At 41.5% G+C, this 21,885-nt stretch overlaps 1 protein-coding gene across 7 annotated transcripts in view; it reads right to left on the bottom strand.

Annotated features, from left to right (window-relative positions):
- TBC1D1 (TBC1 domain family member 1) overlaps positions 1 to 21,885 on the bottom strand; it is a 200,581-nt gene that overhangs the window by 85,789 nt on the left and 92,907 nt on the right. For all 7 annotated transcript variants that reach the window (XM_045550515.1, XM_045550512.1, XM_045550514.1 and 4 more), the window contains 5 exons: positions 16,969 to 17,472; positions 13,490 to 13,579; positions 10,476 to 10,580; positions 9,853 to 9,985; positions 3,806 to 3,897 (listed from right to left, as the gene is read on the bottom strand). In XM_045550515.1, the coding sequence (XP_045406471.1) occupies positions 3,806 to 3,897; positions 9,853 to 9,985; positions 10,476 to 10,580; positions 13,490 to 13,579; positions 16,969 to 17,472 (924 nt within the window). The remainder of the gene's footprint in view (positions 1 to 3,805; positions 3,898 to 9,852; positions 9,986 to 10,475; positions 10,581 to 13,489; positions 13,580 to 16,968; positions 17,473 to 21,885) is intronic.

Raw genomic sequence — 21,885 nt, 5'->3', positions numbered from 1 at the left:
AGAATATATTTTCCCTGAAAATATACATGGAAAATTGATTCAAATAGGCAGAAAATGAAACTACAGCTGAGCATAATGTACTACCACAGTTGCTTTTCATTAAAAATTGAAGCCAAGAGCCAGATACTGTGCCACAAGTGTTGCTAAACATCACAGAGGAAGTCACTAAAGCAGAGAAATACACATTTCAGTGTCATACAAGGTAAAAACATAAATCTCTACTTCAAGGAATTTTGGAATCTGATGAGAGGCTACCCTTTCTATGGAGTTCAAAAACATTATCGAAGTGTCATCCCCCTAAAACTTCCCATGTGACTTCACCATCCTCAATAGTGGCAAATCATTATTCCTTTAAGGTGATTTCCTTTGATAAACTTTCACTAGTCAGAGACAAGTCTCAAGAATATAATGGGGGATGATCACTTTATAGAATATAATATTAGAATAAGAATGTGATAGGGAACATCACTTTTTTATAATCACAAATTAGCTTGCTTGTTCAAAATCAGTCTATGGCGTCAGAAGGAAAGACAGAGTACCCGGGGGGCAGAAACGAAGCAGGACTCTGAGGCAGTGAGAACACTCTAACTCTTAACCTTCGCACTGGCAGCACAGGTGTATTCTCCTTGCAAAAATTCACAATTGATTTGTGTACTTTTCTATTGGTATGTTACACGTCAATTTTAAAAAGAATAACACAAAACAATTAATTGCCTGTTCAGAGTAACAAAACTAATCTCATTACATGTTTCTTAACCTTATTTCTTTGAGAGTCTTAAAAATTGTTGCAAAGGCAATTCAAAAATAAATTTCCAGGAGGGCACAGTGGCACGCTGTAGTGCCCGCTACTCAGGAGGCTGAGGGGTAGGATCACTTGAGCCCAGGAGTTCCAGGCTGCAGTGAGCTACGATCACACCCAAGAACAGCCACTGCACTCCAGCCTGGGCAACACAGTGAACCCCACCTCTAAAAAAAATTTAACAATAAATAAATACATTTCCAACACTGACTAATGAATACCACAGTGCTGAGAAAGCCTATGGTATCCTAAGGAAACTACTTAAAAAGACAATGCTCACTTGGACTCTATATTCTGACATCTTTTTTAAAATATTTACAAGAAATAATTTTAAGAACATGGAAAATCCAAATAAGTTGATATATATTCTTTAGAAACTGAAAAACACCTCTTCTGACCATTAAACTTTAACTTGTAAAGTCATGCCATTTAATAAATTAACAATGCCTATGAAGTATAAATCTACTTGATTTATCTACTCAGTGTCTAATTAAGTCATTCCCTGAAATACACTCACACAGATTAGGAGATTTGACTTTGAGACATTGTAGTTACTGGCCCTACTTGGGCCCAACAGCAATTATTCATCCTGAAGACGACTGTTTGGATTTAGCACACACAGAGCAGCGTGCAAGAGAGCAAGCCCTCCATGGGGTCATGCTCACATATGCCCCATTAGATATGCTTGAAAATTATGTATTTCAAAACTCTCATGAGCAAAAAGGTTGCTTTCCAGAGTGACGTGCCCACAGGCCTGTCTGGACCAAGTGCTCTCAGAGTGTGCAAGCCCGCCTGTTTGCAGAAGTGATCATCTCCAGCATCATTTACATAGTTATTATCGACTTTTCTTTATGATTGTTTGGGGTCCACTTTTTTGCTGTTGTATTAAACTTTCATTTACAAAAACCCTGAATATGATACATATGTTTTAATAACTAAGTGATCATATACCATTAATTTCAATAGTAATGACATTTGCCTTATGAAAATTTGCTCTTAGAGGAGTTTTTCAGAAATAAATTCCCCTCCTGGAAAGACAGTACAAAGGAAAATATTTACCATTCTATTTATAAAAGGACTCATGAAACTGCAAGTTCACCTTTGTTCTTATGACCTTTTGAAATGTATGATTTTCAAACACATTAGCAGGTACTGCTATCTAAAAAGAAACCAAGGACTTGGTTTATAAAATAGTTCATAAAACCAAGAATGGTCATTGAGGAAATAATTCAACAAGACCATCAATAAGCCATCAGAAGAAAAGACCCACATCGAATTTGTATCATTCAAGGAAAAACGAGGCTTACAATGATGGAGGACAAAGTATGAACTGGCTTTTCAAAGCCAGTGAACACTATGACTTCCCTTTGGTGTTCAGGGCAACCAGAACATTATAGAGACATCTAGAACAACACAGAGGCTCCAGGACACTAATTGAATGTTTTCTTATTTCAGTGAACTTTAGTCATATCTACTTTTTTCTGAAGTCTTTTTGCTGTAATGTACTAAGTGTCTAAAAACCTGCATGGGTCAAAGAGAATCTCAGAATCATACCTATTAAGAACTTCACATTGCTGCAGAAGAAAATTTTGTGTATTATCTACACTGATTCACCGCACTGTTTTAAGGAAGCTACGTGGTGCTATCCAAACAAAAAAGAAAAGTCACATTAGGGAAGGGAGGTTCATCTTCCATGCTTGCTAGAAAGATGTTCCTCAAAATGACCTGAATAGTTTAAGTGGGTCAGCATTAGATGCAAAAGGTCCTGGCTTCAATTGTAAATGCATTAACAATCAGAAGCAAATTGTCCATTTCTGAATTCCAAGTACAAATCACATTACATTTGTCTAAGAGTACTATGTACTTAGGACTGTAAAAGTCTTTTAAGAAACAACAAAGTTTCGTATCTCAAGTTGATTCAGAAGAAAAGAAAATTTAAAGGCAACTGAAAATTGTGAAAATTATCCTCTAGGCTATCTGCTAAATAAAAAATCTTCCTATGCTTTCTTTCTGCAAACATATGCCAATTCCACAGTAGAAACAGAACAAGGGAGTAAGAGAAGATTTTTAACATGTGATTTAAAAGAAAAAGACAATCTTGTATTTTCCACACTAACAGAAAACAGAGTATGGATCCTATCTGTCCAGTCTATCCCCAGCGAGGAGCAAGAGAGCTCACAGCTCACACAGTTGCTAGCCTTCCTGTTGTGTTTAATGAGCCCTCTACTTATAGAACCTGCAGACAGGGATATTTATTCTTTGTTCTGATGTGCTCCTCTCCCTAGAAAAGTGCCAGGAAACCATAGAAAATGCCCCTCGGCTAAAGCAGGCATGAAATTTTTGATGAGCTCATTAAAGATTCATAATGAACAGGCTATGGGCACGCCAGCACACACAGCATGGATTCCCCAAGATACACTGTATCTAAACGCAGGGACAGGAGCTAGCTTCCAACTTTACTACAGAAAGCAGATGAGCTTGGCTTTTGTTTTGTTTTTTGAGGGGTTTTTTTTTTTTTTTTTTGGTTCAACATAGTATATAGCTCTAAGTAGATAACATGAACTAAATTTATTTTCAAAACTGACAAGGGAGGAGGAGGAACAATTATGTTCAAGTTCACATATAAAACATCTTGTTTGACTCCCACCGTCAGGGCTGCAATGCTGCATGGGAAGGGGCTGGCGGAGGTTTCGTGTGACGCAGATGAGCACATGTGGACCAGAGTCCAAGTCTTCTCTCTCTCAGGCTTTCTCTTATTCTAGTGGATTTGTTTAAGGGAGAGGCTTCCCAGTTTTAGTCATTTTTACTATCTAAGCTAAGACCTCATGTGAATCTGAAATTTTGACCGGACCCCTCTGCGGACTGTTAAATCTTAAACCAAGAGGAACTCAAGATCCTTGCCTCCAGGCTAGGACAACACTGGCTTGATATTTTATATACATAACATTTTATAGGTAACCTGCCTGCCTTTTCTTTCCTTCTAGAGATTAAAAACTTGCACTGTACCTGAATCTCCTCAAAAATAGTCGCCTGCTCCTGATTAGTTAATGTTGTCAGGTGCTTTTGCAGTTCTAGTTTGGTTTTAGAAGAATTCATTCCTATTAAGAGAAAAAAAGGAACATGAAAAAAATCTCTATGTGTAAGTTATGAGGTACAGCGTTAACCTGTTCCATATACATTCCCTTTACATTCTTACCTACCCAAGAATTCTAATCAATGTCAGTGATGCTATCATTGTCATCTTTTAATTGAGCTCTGATGTACAAGATACTGCATATTAAGCATTAAATCTACATTATTTCACTTAATTATCAAAACAATCTGATGACAAGGATGTTGTTACCCCATTTTACAGCTAAGGAAACTGAGACCCAGAGAGTGTACATAATTTGCAAAGACCACCAACTTGAACTCTAACTCAGGTTTGGGTGGTTTTAAATTACTTCCCCAAGTTAAAACACTTCATACAATCAGAACATTCTCCTTAGAAAATGATAAATTCTGGCCGGGCGCAGTGGCTCACGCCTGTAATCCCAGCACTCTGGGAGGCTGAGGCAGGAGTATTGCTCCAGGTCAGGACTTCAAGACCAGCCTGACCAAGAGCGAGACCCTGTCTCTACTAAAAAATAGAAAGAAATTATATAGACAACTAAAAATATATATAGAAAAAATTAGCCGGGCATGGTGGCGCATGCCTGTAGTCCCAGCTACTCCAGAGGCTGAGGCAGGAAGATCGCTTGAGCCCAGGAGTTTGAGGTTGCTGTGAACGAGGCTGACGCCACGGCACTCACTCTAGCCAGGGCAACAGAGAGAGACTCTGTCTCAAAAAAAAAAAAAAAAAAAAAAAACCCAACTACTTGGTTTGAAAACTGACCTACATTTGTCCCCTGTATAAGTTCCCTTTACCTAATATTGATTTATGTGACTAACAATTTTCCTTTTACCAAATGCTCATTAATAGTCTAAAGATAATTTGATTAACGTTATGAAGGATTTTGAGGAAAAGTTATAAAAATAAAGTCATTACATAATTTTAGTGCCTGTTCAAATTTGATATTTAAGAAGTTTGTTCCCCACACAAACATGGCTCAGAGCCTATTTTGCCTTTTCTTGATGTGCAGAGATAAATGTCACACACGATGTGACTTATAATGAAAGGATTTGCTGACCCAACTGCCAGGGGAAAAAAAACCTGTCCCGGTTACTTTTCTTTCAAGGGCAGCTCAACCCTCACCCACCTGCTGCTCCCTTCTCCTCATCCAGAGAGGGTGAGCCCCTGGGCACAGCGTGGCCAAGGCTCTGCAGGAGAAAGTCCTGGACACACCCAAGTAACTAAGGATGCCGGAGGGAAACCATGCCTTCATTTGGGCGACTTGTCCAAGGTCAGGAGGCCAGCCAGCAGCCAAGCTGCCCAAAGACCACCGTCCCTCTCCTCCCACCACCACTGACATCCTCGTAAGCAGACTGTGGCAGAGGCTGCTGCCCTACTCAAACTGTTGCAGCTAACTCCACTTCCAGATGTTCTTTCTCCCCCCTTTTTTTTAAACTCAAGAAAACCCTAAGAGGCCACCCTAAAAATAGTAGCCAATATTTCTTAAGCGATTGCTGTGCTACTTTGCTTGACACTTCACATGCATTATCTCATTTAATCCCCAAAATAATCTTTGAAATGGGCTCTTTTTTTCAGTAAGCCCAATGTAGAAGAAAGTGAGGCATGTCAAAGTCAAAGTCAAGTGTTCTGTCCAAGGTCATCAGTTAAGTAAGGGACAGAGTCAGAATCTGAACCATGTCTGTTTGCCTCCAGCAATCAAAGTCTCAAGCACTCCACTGCCTCCCTGGACTAGGAGAGTCAAGTCACCCGACATTCAGGTGGCTGCAATACAAAAGCCAGTGCAGAGGTGGGTTAAAGTGCAGAGAGGACAGCCAGGCTTGTCAGAGTGCAGTTCAGGTATTCTTCCGGGAGGCTGTCACATCACACAAAGCCTGGGAAACAGAGACAAAGCTTTCCAGTATCGACTACTTAAATGTTGAAGCAAAATCGGGTTTACATTTATGAACAAACAGCACTTAGTAACCATTAACCAAAAATCCTCCCCCAACATATGGAGGATGTTTCTGACACAGACTAAGCATCATATTTTGGAAAAACTGTATTGTTTCATGAAGCATTTGTAAGTGGGGAATACACCCTAAGCCCTAAGAGGAGTTAGACTATATATTCTCCACAACCTCAGGGGAAATCATGAAATGCAGCCCATTCTTCAAATCTAAGCAGGTAGGAAAAGACCCTCTGACCAGTGTCATCCTGCCTTCAGGACGCCTCAGTCCAGGAGGTCTTTCCTGCCCCCGCTCTGAACTGCTGCTCTCACCCAGGTCCCAGCACTCTCCACGTGGATTCTCAACACCTTCGGCCACGCGTGGGCAGTTTCTGCAGCAAGGTTCATGCTGAAGGCATCTCCTCAGGGGCCCCATGAGATGCCGAAAGGGTTTATGGAGGCAACGGAGGCATGAGACAAAGCAGAAAGGTGACCAGAGCCCAGGGAATGCCTGGACTCCAGTCCCTCCCTACTCGGCTGTGCTGAAAAGCTCTTATTAGAGGAAGCGCTGAGAAGTGACTTTGTTTTGATAGAGGAAAATTTGTTCTGAGGGCAAAAGGGAATCTCAGTTCAACCTTTTTTTTCTCTTTAGTGAAAGTATAATTTATTTTGGTGATTTCCAAAATGCTCCTCTAAACTTTGAAATAAGCAAAATACTATATATTAATAAATACCACTGGGTTGTATACTATTCAAATACACAATTGGGTACAGCTGTGCTTCTTATACATTACAAGTGCATTTTAGAGTGGAGAGTCCAGTGTAATCAACACGTACAGTATTATTTCCTCTATTTTATAGATTCTGGGACATAACTTAACTACATCAACTGACTACGAAAATATAGTCTTTAAGTCTTTCTTTTTGTGGCCACATCACTCGTCCCTCCACAGTTTACAGAATTCTTGTTCAGACCATAACTTCCTTTTAGAACTACTCTCACAGGAACATAAAATGAGTTTTAATAAGCCACTTTATTCTACTTACTAGAAATGCAATAACAAAAAGCAACAGACTCTAAAAGTGTTCATAAAATAATCATCTCCTCTACTACAGATGCCTCTAATAATGTGTCATTTAGAAATGCTTCCCAGGCCAGGTGCAGTAGCTCACGCCTGTAATACCAGCACTCCGGGAGGCCAAGGTAGGAGCATGACTTGAGGCTGGGAGTTTGAGACGAGCTTGGGCAACATAGCGAGACCCCATCTTTACAAAAAATTAAAAAATGAGCTTGGTGTGGTTGTGTGCTCCTGCAGTCCCAGCTACCCAGGAGGCTAAGGCAGGAAATCACTTAAGCCCAGAAGTTCAGGCTGCAGTAAGCTATGATTGCACCACTACACTCCAGCCTTGGCAACAGAGTGGGACCCTATCTCTAAAAAAGAAAAGAAATGTTTGTCATCATGTAGGCAACACAGTAAAACATACCCTCACCAGACTTCTAATTTCACTATTAAAGAATTTTTTCACATTAGTAGAATTTTCTGCCTTGGTTGGATTTTATCAAGTAAAAGATGAATTAAATGATTAATTCCAAAACTACAACAGCAAAATCTTTACCCTGATTGGGCTTTTCAGCTGTAACTTTCTGAAAGCTAAGCCAGACCAAAGAAAGATTTATCAAGTGGAACTCTGGAAGTACTCCAGTTTCTGCAGATTATGATCTGCTTTATCTTCAAGGCCAAAGCCATTGCTGGCTTCTTAATAAGCTCTTAGGGGACATTCCCGTCATCGTTTACCTTATCTTGACAACCACTAAGGAAAGGGTTAGTGATCCTCTCAGTTGAGAATTCTAGTCAAAGCAAAACTTTTCTTGTTCCCAGATATATTTTGTATAATGTCAGCAAATAGTAACAATTTGGAAAACACAGTCAAAAATATTAATCATGTTTATTCATTTTAAAGAGCACTGTAATGCCACAAATGAACCTTTCCAGACCTTAAGATGTCAATTGTTAATTTATCTCATTTAAAAAGGGAAACCAGATACCACTTCACATCCATTAGGATGGCTATCATCAAAAAAAAAAAAAAAAAAAAAAACCAGGAAATACAGATTTTGGTGAGAATGTGGACAAAACGGAACCCTGTGCACTAGCAGTGGGAATGTAAAATGGTGTAACCGCTATAAAATAGTATGGCTGTTCTTCAAAAAACTAAACACAGAATTACCATATAATCGAGCAATTTTACTTCTGGGACTATACCCAAGAGAAGTAAAAGCAGGAACTTGAGCAGATATGTGCATGCCAACATTCACAGCAGCATTACTCACAATAGACAAAAGGTGGCAATAACCTCAATGTCCAGTGATGGATAAATGGATAAACAAATGTGGTACACACAGAAGATGAAATGGTATTCAGCCTTACAAAGGAGTGAAACTCAGACATATGCTACAAGATATTATGCTAAGTGAAATAAACCAGAAACAAGATAAATACTATATGATTTCACTTATATGCAGGAATCCAATTCATAGAGACAGAAAGTGGAAGGGTGGTGGGCAGAGGCTGGGGGAGGGAGTTAGCGTGTGATGAGTTTCAGATTGGGAAGATGGAAAAGCACGGGAGATGGGGTGCTGACGGAGACACAACAATGTGAATGGACCCAGTGCCACTGAACTGCACACTTTAAAAAAAGGCTGAAATCATAAATTTTGTGTATATTTTTACAATTCTGAGAAAAGGAGAAAATCATATCTAAATGGCAATGTACTTTTTCTTTACACAATTATAGCTTATAATAAGCATTGTATATACAATGGGAAACGATCAAATCCTTGTTTCTGCAATAACATGGGTTGTTTAAATCATGTGACCCTTCCCCCAAAACCACAAAAAAGTTTTAGGGAAATCCTCCCATAAACAAAACACAAATGCAAAACCAAGAACAGAGAGGCTGAACCCCTTCACCTTCCAGACTCCGTCAGATAAACATCACCATCGCCCACTTCCTCCCTTACCTGGGTTCTGTCCTTTCGCTGGGCTCCTCTGCAGTCCTAGAGACAGAGATTCTCCCGTCCTGCCTGAGGCCGATTTCCCCACCCTGTTCAGGAGGGACACCCTGCCAGGCATTCTGACCCAACCCCTCTGGTCCCTCGGACTCTGAAATAGCCCAAATCTCTCCAATTCTAAAAAAACAAAGTCAGCTTTGGTGCCTGGGTCTTCCCCCAGTGTGATTTTCTCCTGGAAAGGTTTGGTGGCAGGTGACCTCAAGGGCTTTACCGCCTGGGCTGAATCCCAGGCTCACCATGCACCAGTTTATTCCCAGACGTCTCTAACCCTCAATTTACTTATCCACGTAAATAGTCCCTTTTCCTGCCACTAACATGGTGAAGATTTAATGGATAACAGCACCTAGCGCAATGCCTAACACATCTTAAGTATTCAATAAATATTAGCTGCAAATCATAACATTTTATTACAGCTTCTCCCCAAGCCAAGTTTCTGGAGATTGTGGTAAATACTAGCAGTCACACTTTTATTTCTTCTCATTCGTTTCTCAGCTGCAACCTGTCTTCTGCTCCCTCTACTCCACTCAAACTGTACTGGTAGAGGTTACTGACGACCTCCCAATGGAGAAGCCTAGTGGAAGTCCCGAGTTCTCATCTTACTAGATCTCTCCTTCATGGCCAGTATGACTGACCACTCACACAACCTCGATAAACGCTATGCAGCCATTTTGGTTACCTGTTTCCCTAACTCCTCTACCACCCTGACAGTACCTTGGAGGGGAGATGGCAGGGGGGGTATGGGTTCTTACCTTTGTCCCTCCCCCAGCACCTGGTATAGCACCTGACATACAGAAGACATCCACTGCACGTGGACAGTCCACCTACCCTACCAGTGACGAATACAAGCCTGTTAGGCTGAGCCTTTCAACAAGGGTGCGCCATCTAAGGTTTTCCTGGGACCTTTCACCCCCACTGAGTTAAAGCTGGAGAGGGTCCCCACTCACCCTCTATCCTCTCACAGAGCTTGTGCAGGCCCTGCAAGGGGCAGCCCTCGCACAGCTGGGCGGGCGCCTTGGCCGTCTGCTGCACGGCAGCCACCGTGAAAGCCTGCTTCAGGGTCATCATAATTTCATCTACCTGATCAGAGAAGAGAAATTGTACTCAGCAAAAACATCAATTTAAAATTAGCTGGCTGAGATTTCAAGAAATCTATGGAAAAGATTTTTTAAGATTTTAAGATTTTTCTGGACTATTCTTCAGACAATAATTACAATACGGGCTAGGATTACAGTCTTGAGAAATACTTCCTAGATGCTCACAGCTCTTCAAGCAGGTAAGGTAAAAACTGCAAACTCTTTGGATCAAAAGTCCACAATGACATTTTTAAATGTTTCACCAGACGGTAAAACTGAGCAAATTCTTCAAAATAATAAAAAATTTAAAACATACACCCAGAAAAGTCTCAGATGTGTTATTAGCTAGTTATTAAATAGTCATGAATGAATAATTAAAGCCAAATAATGTTGCATCAATGAGACCATCTGGTTTTGCTAAGGACAGAAAAATCAGTGAGGTTGAAACTCCTTGAAAATAGGTTCCAAGGTAAGAACTGTTCATGCTCTCTCACCAGAGCTTCATTTGTGCACTGGAACACGTAGCAGACAAAATGAAAGCCGCCACCTCCAGAAGACTCCCGGCAGATAAACCCAAAGTGGTCCACGTGTCTGATGCCCTGTCAAAGGCAGGGGAAGAAGAGAACAGGATATTGAACTGTGTCCAGGTTAGGCACTACCGCCACCAGAAATGCACCTTAAGATTTACACAGCACAATTTTAAAGACCACTAGAAAATTACTATTTTCTCAAATATTTTAAAATAAAAACAGATCCAAGTTGGGCACAATGGCTCACGCCTATAATGCCAACACTTGGGAGGCAGGCAGGAGGATCACTTGAGGCCAGGAATTCAAGATCAGCCTAGGCAACACAGTGAGACCCTTTCCCTACAAAAATTTTTTAAAACTTAGCTTGGTGTTGTGGTGCGTGCCTGTAGTCCTAGCTACTTAGGAGGCTGAGGCAGGAAGGATCACTTGACCCCAGCAGTTTGTGCCAATGCACTCCAGCCTGGGTGACACAGTGAGACCCTGTCTCTATAAATAATTAAATTAAAAATAAAAACAAATCTAAAAACATCTCTCAAATATGATGAAGATTAGGTTTTTATACCAAAATGTTACTTTGATTACCCACACAACAATAAGAGAACTAAGATCTGAAAACTCAAGTTTAGTGTTATGTATTAAAATGAGAAAAATTAGACCTTTTCTTAAGTATTAAAGAATTAAAAATTACTTAAAAATCAAAGGCAGATGGGCACGGTGGCTCATGCCTATAATCCTAGCACTTTGGGAGGCCTAGGCAGGAGGATCACTTGAGGTGAGGACTTTAAGACCAGCCTGAGCAAAAGTAAGCAAGACCCCATTGCTAAAAAAAAAAAAAAAAAATTGAGAAATTAGCTAGGTGTGGTGGCACGTGCCTGTAGTCCCATCTACTTGGGAGGATTAGGCAGGAGGATTGCTCGAGCCCAGGAGTTTGAGGTTGGAATGAGCTATGATGACTCCACTGCATTCTAGCTGGGGCAAAAAAGTGAGATCCTGTCTCAAACAAACAAAAAAATCAAAGGCAGACTAGAGATTAATGAAGAAACACAACTGTGCACACAGACATAAACAGACACAAAGGTTTAAAAAAAAAAAAGATTTAAAATGTATTGTCCTCCTAAAATAACAAATAGGTAAATACTGAAGTGAAATGGTACAAAGAATGAGTCAAAAATTATACACACAGAGTGGAGAAGCTTTTAAATGTAAGATATTAGGCCAAGGCTCGACAATAATTTCCTAAGAGCTCTTTTTAATAAATATTAATACATAAACTTGTTTCTAAATCAGCTAACAGAGGTACCTTAATACAAATAAAACATCTTCCATAAATATTAATACATCAATGTCCTCTGAAAGCACCAGCATGCAGATATGAGCACTAATAGCTTGAAGTTCAGGTAATCATATAAAAATCACATAAAATCATATTCTTTAGGAAATAATAAAACTATCACGTAAAAAAGCAAACATTTAAAATTGATATTTCAACAGAAATAGTAGCAAATCAGGATAAAAATTCTGTGGATAATTTCACTTTCAGGCCAAATATTTCCCAATAAATGAGCAATCACTAACATACCCTGGCATCTCAATCAATGTTCTCCAATAACCAATTAAGCATAAGCTAGGGGCTACAACTTAGGGGAATATGATTTAGAAAAACTTTTTCTTTGTAAATGGTTCCTATTCAATCTAAGGAGAACGTTATTTTCACATTTTGCAGGGGGGAAAAAATTCCATTTGATTATTTAAGTAGGTGTTATAAATCAACAAACACTAAGATTTTCATAACATTTTATTAATTATGAAAATGAAAAGTCAGAGTTTAAAAAAATAGCCAAACATAACTTTAAGTGGGCTCATATTTGTCAGGAAGACCCTGAGTAAAACTGGTATAGCTAATCATAATTGAAAGATTCCTCCAACATCTATGAAGCACCTACAAGATTATGAAAAAAAAAGTTTTCAAGGCCAGGCACAGTGGCTCACGCCTGTAATCCTAGCACTCTGGGAGGCCGAGGCAGGAGGATTGCTTGAGCTCAGGAGTTCGAGATCAGCCTGAGCAAGAGTGAGACCCCGTCTCTACTAAAAATAGAAAGAAATTAGCCAAACAACTAAAAATAGACAAAAAAAAAAAATCAGCCGGGCATGGTGGCACGTGCCTGTAGTCCCAGCTACCGGAGAGGCTGAGGCAGGAGGATGGCTCAAGCTCAGGAGTTCAAGACCAGCCTGAGCAAGACTGAGACCCCATCCCTACTAAAAAAGTAGAAAGAAATTAGCTGGAAACTAAAAATATATATAGAAAAAATTAGCTGGGCGTGGTGGTGCATGCCTGTAGTCCCAGCTACTCGGGAGGCTGAGGCTACAGAAGGATTGCTTAAGGCCAGGAGTTTGAGGTTGCTGTGAGCTAAGCTGATGCCACGGCACTCTAGCCCAGGCAAGAGAGTGACATTCTGTCTCAAAAAAAAAAAAAAAAAAAAAAAAGTTTTCAAGTAGACACTGTATTCTGAGTAAAATATCCTCAAAGATAAGCACCATTTATTATATTTTAAGAGAGAAGAAATACTGATGATTGGCACCAAAAAAAGTTATGAATTTTTGTAAAGAAGAAATGCATATCTATTAAAAAGATGTATTTGTTTGTGTAAATACATATACATATAACATGCACACAGACACATCATATACACCTGGAAATTATGACTGTGTAACATTTCTACCAATAATTAAAAAAAAAAAAGATCCATTTTTATCCATTAGGTCACTATTGCTAAGAGCAAAATTGTTAATTTCAAAATTGTATTTATAATTTTCCGTAATATACCAAAACAAAGAAGGAATGCAAAATCACAAATCAAGTATAGTACTCAGAGAACATATGATCTTGTAACTTTTAACACTTTTGTCATATGATAGATATTAAAGGAATTCATTTAAAAATTCAATTGCGATTGAACCAATAACCCATCTCCATTTACCTGAGAGCAAAAGGATATCTCCTTAAAATTTTTCTCCAATGCTATTTTTTTGGTGTCAGGACTGATGAGGTAAACTTCAGATTGGCCAATCTTAAAAGACAAACAAACAAACAAACTAGCTTTTCATGAAAGTTTAATTCAAATTTATTACACAAACTTTCTCATTTCATGACCTATAAAAATAAAGAATAAAAAGGGCAAACTCTTATACAATTCTGACTATAGCACAGTGGAAAATCACTTCCAAGGTTCTAATTTACCCTACGGATTTCAGGGAGTACAGAACAACTGTTAGTGCATTTGCCTACGTGAAACAAGCAGTCTTTTTTGAAAGGATCAAATATCCAGAAGTCAGCAATAGGCCTCAGATCCTACATCCTCTATATAAGGAAGTAAGGTTTCTACATGAGTGAATCTTCCAGAAAACAGAAGCTTTCTCTTTTAAAACTTCCAGAACTCTCTAACAATTATTTTTACTGACTAGTCTTTTAAAATTATTGTTAAAATAATCTACCATTTGTGGAATACATATTATGTGTTAGGTGTTCACATAAACTACTTTGTAAAGTTAGAGCGTCAGCGTAAGTGAACACTGTCCTGCTGCCCGGGCCGTGCTAACAGACACGCCCCGCAGGAGAGCACAGTGGCAACACCCGCAAGGTCACGAGCGCGCCCTGCGGGCTGTGGAGGGCTGCCTCCTGGACGCCACCCTCCAGAGCGCCAAGCCTCTTGGGTTTCCGTGTGTGTTGTTTTCTACAGCTTTAGTTGCTCCTCAGGACCAGGAAGTCACTGGTCACATCCTGATGCTGCCGTTGTAACTCACAGTCCCCCCTGGTCCTCTACACTCTACACTCTGATGTGGAATACGAATCAGACGGACAGGCTTCTCAGAAATTGGGTGCAAGTCAAGAGCAATTACACTGTCAGTGGGGGGCCCCCAGCAATGTGCATTCTGTTTGGGCCTTGTCTTGTCACTCAGAATAGCTTTTCCACACTCACTGTTTCTAAACTGTATTCCAACCAGGGGAGATTGACCAGGTAGCCTTTTATCTTTGTCTTTCCATGGAGACCAAGTATGATGAAAAACTAATTCATTTTTAACATGCAAGATCTTTCAAAATTATACTCTACTTTGTGTCTCTCTAGAGTAGGAACCGACACAGTATCCCCCTTATTCGTAAACAGTCAATGAATATTTACTTTGGGTATGTTTGGTCTCTTTGGAGGTCATCTTCAGATACATAATGAAGATAATATTTAAAAGAAACACCAAACAAAAAAAACCTTTCCAATCTCATATTTGCGAAGCTCCAAAGCATTATTTGGCTGTTGCTGGGTTGTGAAGAACAAATCAGAATCTAAAGCTGGGTGCCCCTCCTTTCCCCACGGCAGCCAATTGATCACACATCCCCATCAGCTCAATCTCACACCTGTCTGCCCCTCTGTCCACATCTCTCTACCCACGATGCCTTCACTGAAAGCCCCCCCATCTCCCACCCAGACTACTGCAGTGGCTTCTTAACTCTCCTCCCCATCCTACGCTTGCCCTCCCCCAAGTAGAGCCTCACTCTGTAGCCAAAGACATTTCATACTGTGCTGTAAACCTTTCAGTGACTGACTGACTGTACCTTTCAGGAGAAAGAAAACAAAATCCTGAGCATGCGCCCTAAGGTCGTGCCTAATGAAGCCTCTGCTTCCGGCCAGCCCCACCTCTACCCACTGTCCCCCCTTGCTTTCAGTGCGGTCACCTGGACTTTTTTCTTATCCAACAAGCATCTACTGAGCACCTGCCACATGCCAAGCTGTGCTCCAGGCACTAATGACAATGGCAGCAAACAGATAAGAAAATCCATGGTCTCATAAAGCCTATCTTCTTGGGGACTCATGGGACAAAATATTTTACTTATTTATTTGTAATGGTGTCAATTGGTAAAAGTGCTGTGGAGAAAAAGAAAACAAAGAAGTAGGATTAGAAGCTGCTGTTGGCCTTACCTGTAAGATTATTCCTTCATGCCACGTTAGCATTTCAGCAGAGACTGAAGGAAGTAAGGCAGCAAGGCCGGTGACAACTGCCCAGCAAAGGAAGCACACAGGCTTCAGGGATTCTCCCAGGCACCAGCCTCCATCTCTCCCCAAGAGCCTTCTTACCTGCTGCTCTCTGAACCCAGGAGACCCTCCCAGGTGGCCACACTGAAACCTCTGTGTGATGAAGATCACTTTCTCAAAGAAACCTTTCCTGCCCCCAGGATAACGCTCTCACAGCATCCTCCTACTTCTCCTTCGTAGCATTTATCGCAATTGCAACTAGATAATAACCTGTGCACTCAGATGCCTGTCTGCTTTACTGGAATCTAAATTCCACGTGGGCCAAGACCCGTCTTACTCACTTCCAGCATGCTGCAAGGGACCTTACGCACAGCAGTCACACAATAAAGACTTATAAATAAAACTTTCTCAATGACACCAGGGTTGTTTTTTTTTTTAAATACAGATCACAAATAAAGCGCAAGTCTGACTGCCAGTGTAGCACTCTTTTCAGTGTACTAGGTCGATGATGAAAAGAGAAAGAAATCAGCCCTATTCACCCTCTGGCACACCATGTGCACTTGAAACCTGCATACGTCCCCACAGCACTAACCCAAGTAAGCCAGCTTCCTTATCCCTCGGCCATCTCACTGCCCTGAATTCGGCACAAAAACCAGACATTACATTTAAGGTAATTTTGTTCTCTACAGAATTAGCCAGTATTAAGCCAAAAGGAGGCAGGGAGAGGGCCAAGGAAAAACCAGTTACCTCCATCGTCAGAGACCAGCTCACTGCTGGGACAGCTCCAAGTCCCATCAGCTCAGAGCCAGGGGACCCCAGGGAGGGCAAACCCATCCGGAAGAGCCCAGGTCGGCATGGAACCCGGGAACCCCAACCCCCAGGGACCACTCCTGCCTATTCCTTTTCTGGCATTTGCCTGTCAGTTTAACACATTTTTCTAGAAAAAAGCAAGCAATTGGCTAAACTGGTATTTCAGTTTGGGCATAGATTCTGAATATAATGTTATTCACGAAGCCAATTACCCTGATTAGCAAAGGGTAAATATTTTACACATTAATAAAAATAGTAAAGAGAGTATTTTCCAACTAAGAATTTTTGTGTAAATATATTACGTGAAATTCATATACATTTTTTAAAATCTCTCTTTTGGCCTGTTTTACGTATTTTAACTGTTATTTCCTTATTTAAAAGGTGTCTTTACAACCCGGGGGTGGGAGGAAGATAAAAATTACACGTGGGCATGGGATGCATTCTCTTTACGTTCTTTCCCTTTGATGACTTTAAAGGCTTGTGGCTAAAGTAAAGACAATTATTCGGCATAAAAATATACGATCCCCCAGGCAGCGATTCACTGAGAACCCTGCTCGGCGAAGCCGGCTTCTCTCGCGCTCGCGTCCCGGCCTGGGGACGCCACGGGCGCAGTAACTTTTTACCGTGAACAGCATAGTCCGATTTTCCTCGATGTCTGTTGGCTGCACAATGTTGTGTCCGCTAACGAGGTGGTTTTCAATGTCGCTTTCCTCAAAAGAGCTGAAAAAGCCGCCGCTCCTGAGGCGGCCGTCGGGGCAGTCCCTCCTGGCGGCCAGCGAGCGCAGGCCGGGCTGCGAGCAGGACTTGCGCATGCGCCTCCCGGCGGGCCCCGCGCCGCCCGGCCCCGGCTGCTCCCGCAGGGGCGCTGCTCCCCTGGCGCTCGGGCGCTCGGGGCTCTGCGCGGGCCAGCACCGGTCCGCGTTCCTGCTGCAGCTGACGTGGTTGAACTTCTCGATGCACTCATCGATCAGGGCCGGCGGGGCCTTCTTGTGGGCCACCGTCACGCGGCCGCAGAAGAGCACCTCGAACTTCTTGGCAAACGTGTCATCCAACTCCGAGGGGCCGTGCAGCTCCTCCTGGCGGGCGATCTTGCCGGCCTGGCGGATGGAGCTGATGATCTCAGGCACCTGCCGAGAGAGGAGGAGCGTTACTTGGCGCGTGCGGCAGTTGGCAGTGACACAGGGCACACGGGAGTGGACACACCGTGCTCTCTTCGTAGCACAGAGCGCTGCAGGAGGAGCCCGTGGGCGTCTGGGGCCGCGAGGGCCTCCCCACGGGAGGTAAATGCACCACTTCCACAGAGAAGAGAAGGGGACAGTATTTACTAAGCACCTCTTCCCTGCCAAGGGCTATGCTAGAGGATTTGCATGCTCACAACACCCAACCAGGCTAAGTAACCAGCTCCAGCTCAAAGTAGCAGCAGGCCTTGCATCCAAACCCAGGTGGGTCCCACTCCAAAGCCAAAGGTCCTCTCTGGAGATGCTGTCACCCCCCGCAGAGGTTTGTCTCCAACTTGGTCCACCAAAACATTACTTAATTATCTAGATTTCATGGCAGCATACTTTGGAAAGTCTTCCTCAATAAATGGCGGGAAGAAGATGACTCTGAACTTATAAAATATTTATCCAAATCCTAGCATCATTATTTTCTTCACTAACAACTATCAAGTTATTACTCAGTCCTATATTTCCTAATAGTTGAACAATGAATAGTATGACAGCAAAGCTAGGTTTTAATCAAGGAGTGAGGAACTCATGACTAACATCATTATGACAGCAACACACTGGGGCTTCTTCACATAGAGACTATAAAGCTTTTTGTGTCTCATATAAAAATCATGATTAAAAGAATGTACTCAAAAGTCTCAGCTGCTACAGTGCCATCCCTCTCATCACTAACTTCTGACAAGATTCTCCAAAGAAACACAAAGGCACAAAGATGAATCAACACTGCAGTGCATATAGCTGTGCACTTGTTCAGATGATGGACAACCACAATATTCGTGGCTAGGCAGGAATTTAAACAAGGCAGGCATAAATTTAATCTTCAAAGGAAGGGCCTACTTTTTGTTGTGACCTAACACCTAAACCAATTTTTTCCATTTTTCTATGTAAGGAAAATTCAATTTACACGGCCCAATACCCACAGGCCCAGCGTCTTTTTAACAACATTACGGAGCAGGGCGGAACCAATCTCTTCCCATTTCAGGTCAAAGACCAATGTGTACAGTAAATGAGGTGGTTTTAGATTTTAAAAGTATGCCTATATTCTGTGTTCATGACATAATTCCCAAAGACCCAACTCAAAAGATTTTTCTCTTTGTGATTTCACACCAAGCACACCTCATAGATCTCTCTGCCATAGGTTATGATACATCTTTTCACATGTTTTATCACACAGAGTCAAAAGATCTTTAGGGATATTTTATATTTGAAAAAACTGATTCCTAAAGCGTAAGACCTAAACAATACTTAAAAAGCCAAAATTTCAACAGATATCAAGCATCCACTTGCACTGAGTATTGCTTGTACTGTAGCTTACTCCTATACTGCCAAATAATTATATATCATGTCAAGGCCTAAAAATTGTTAATCAATGCAAAAATACGACAGAACAGAGAGAAGAAAGAGTCGGATGTCTAGGTTTCATCCACATCCACAACTCTGCCCAATGATTCACTAATAAGACCTTGGCAAAAACAGCCACAATTTCTCTTCAAAAAAGTGCTTATAAGATTTTCCAGGTAAAAGTTATTTCTATACGGTAGAAATTAACCAATTTATGCAAGAAGTTTGCCATCTTTCTGAGCAAGTGTGTGAGATTATTTTAGCAAGAGTCATGTGAATCTTCCCAATTACTAACCCTACTCTGCACAGAAAATTCAAAGCTTATTCAGTCCTTAGAGACTTGTTAAAATACCCAACGTTTTTATATGCTGCGTCTTTCACTGCATCTGAAGCGAGCAATGGTATTTTTCATTACATATCAAAGCAGACAGAAAATGTGTGAAGTCACATTGATAAGGAAGACCCGCATCTATTAGTTGGCACAGCAGCCACCTGAGACCCCCACCCCTCACGGAAGATCCCCATCAGCATAATACTAACCTAACACCTGGCCCATCAACTGATCTATTACCTGGCACATCAGCATAACACTAAACCTATTACCTAACACATCAACTAACTTATTACCTGGCAGGCATTAGTCACCTGAGACCCCACCCCTCGGGTCACCCCAACTTAATAAAAGTGGGAAAAACTGGGTAGACGGGGCTCAGAATTTGGTGGCAAGACCCCTCTGAGCCCACCGGCAAATAAACTTTGATTCTCCGACTCTCCATGTGCCGCTCGGTTTGTCCTAGGAGCCACTCGCTGTAACACTTGCTGTAACATGAATTTATGGTGACTCAGTAAATGGCACAAACAAGAATAAGACACAAAATAGATCACTGCATTGTTCTCTTAATCCCTGGGTCAGAAGAAGCTGACCAGTACATCATACCTTGGTCAGGGTTGAGGTTGTGGTAGTTTTTCCAGGTACCACTCTCTCCTATACTTTAATCAGAATATTTAAAAGACACGCTTTAGTCAAGGACAAAGCCTCTCTCCTTGCTCTGATAAGTCTCACTGTTCAGGCATAATTTAGCTCAAGGGTTGTCATGGTCAGGGTAAGGTGCATCCTGCCATTCAGAAGCACCAGGAAGTTGTCTGTAATAGGATGTAAAGGAGATAAATGGGGTCTAAAAACAAAAATCACTGGGATCCCAGTTAAAAGAATGTAACACTTTCAGAACATTTGAAGGCAAATGGCATATTGCCAAATAAAGTTTCAACAATAAATTGCAAACAGTTAAAAAATTAGTGCCACTTAAACATTACTATTAATAGAAGTTACTCAAGTATACTAACAGACTAAAGGAAAAATGGCTCCACCCGTAAGTTTGTAAAGCTTTGGTGGTAGGTTCAGTGCCTTTACAACAACAGACCTGGGGCACTGTTTTTTTGAAAAACAAAGGCATAATGTCCACTTGTGATAAAATCCTGAATTCCTCATTCTTTATAACTGACCTGGATTTGCCTATACTTACTTTTTGCATGGGGGAACTGAGTCATTTACTTCATTTTATCTCCAAATATTTTGCTAGGTATCTCTAGATACCAGAGCTAAGGATTCAGAAATGTGAAATGGGCCGGGTGCGGTGGCTCATGTCTATAATCCTAGCACTCTGAGAGGCCAAGGCGGGAGGATTGCTTGCCCTCAGGAGTTCAAGACCGGCCTGAGCAAGAGCGAGACCCCGTCTCTACTAAACATAGGGAAAAAAATTAGCCAGGCATGGTGGTGCATGCCTGTAGTTCCAGCTACTCAAGAGGCTGAGGCAAGAGAATTGCTTGAGCCCAGGAGTTTAAGGCTGCAGTGAGCTGGGCTGATGCTACGGCACTCTAGCCCAGGCAACAGAGTCAGGCTCTGTCTCAAAAAAAAAAAAAAAAAAAAAGAAATGTGAAATGAATGTAAGTATATCCCTGTATCCCTGCCTGGAGGAGGTTTAGTTAGGATCCCTTCCAATAACTGAGATGGGGCGTGTTGAGAGCCTGAACCAAGAACCAAGCGCTGAAGACTGAGAGAAAAGCTGAATGAAAGGTTCTGGAAGACAGGATCCTCAGGACTCAGTGGAGACCTGGGTGGGCGGTTGAGGGCACGAAGACTACATGTGGCTCCCAGGGCTCAGGCTTGGGTTTCTGTGAGGATGGCTGTGCTCACACGGGGAGTACAGAGCAGAGACAGGTTTGGGGAGACAGTGCGATGAGTTCTGCTTTTGTGCATGTAAGACCAGGAGGATGTGAAAGTCACCGCACTTACTGGGCACCTGAGCAAATGGGCCTTGGGCGTCAGCAGCTCACATATGGGAGGGAAGAAAAGGGAGCAAAGATGGGCCCCTGGGATGCCCCAACATTGCAGATACAGAGAAACTGAGGAATCGCAGGCAGAAGAGGGGAAAATGGCAAGGATGAGGTTGGGGGCATGACATCTGCAAGAAAGGAAAGTCAGTCTGCAACTGAGGATAGGCTAAGGGTGAGACAGTGGCTGTTGTCCGCTCCTACAGACACATAAAATGAGTAAGGAGGGATGCCAATACCCCACAAAATAAACATACATAACTGAACAATGTCTTAAGGTGAAACTTTAGTCTGTAAGAATAATACCTCAAATTACAATATTTACTGCAAAAGTACACACCCTTTGAGGCCAGTAGAGTTTATTCCCACTGATACAATCTAAGTACTTTCAGTGAAAATCTTTTTTTAGTTTAGTCAGAGCAATAATATCTACGTCATTTCTATTTGAAGATAAAGTAAATCAAAACCAACCATGGCACAAACAAGAATCCAAAAAGCATTTTACTGGGATAAAATTCAATAAGCGTTTCAGGTTTGGTTTTTAATCCTTTCACACTGGAAATCACAACAAAAATACTAGATAATTAAAATCAATCACCAACAATTAATGAAGAAACAGGCGGTGTTTAGATATATATAAAT

This window comes from Lemur catta, chromosome 4 (genome assembly GCF_020740605.2).
Source record: "Lemur catta isolate mLemCat1 chromosome 4, mLemCat1.pri, whole genome shotgun sequence".
Taxonomy (NCBI): domain Eukaryota; kingdom Metazoa; phylum Chordata; class Mammalia; order Primates; family Lemuridae; genus Lemur; species Lemur catta.
This window is presented reverse-complemented; position numbering and strand designations above follow the sequence as displayed.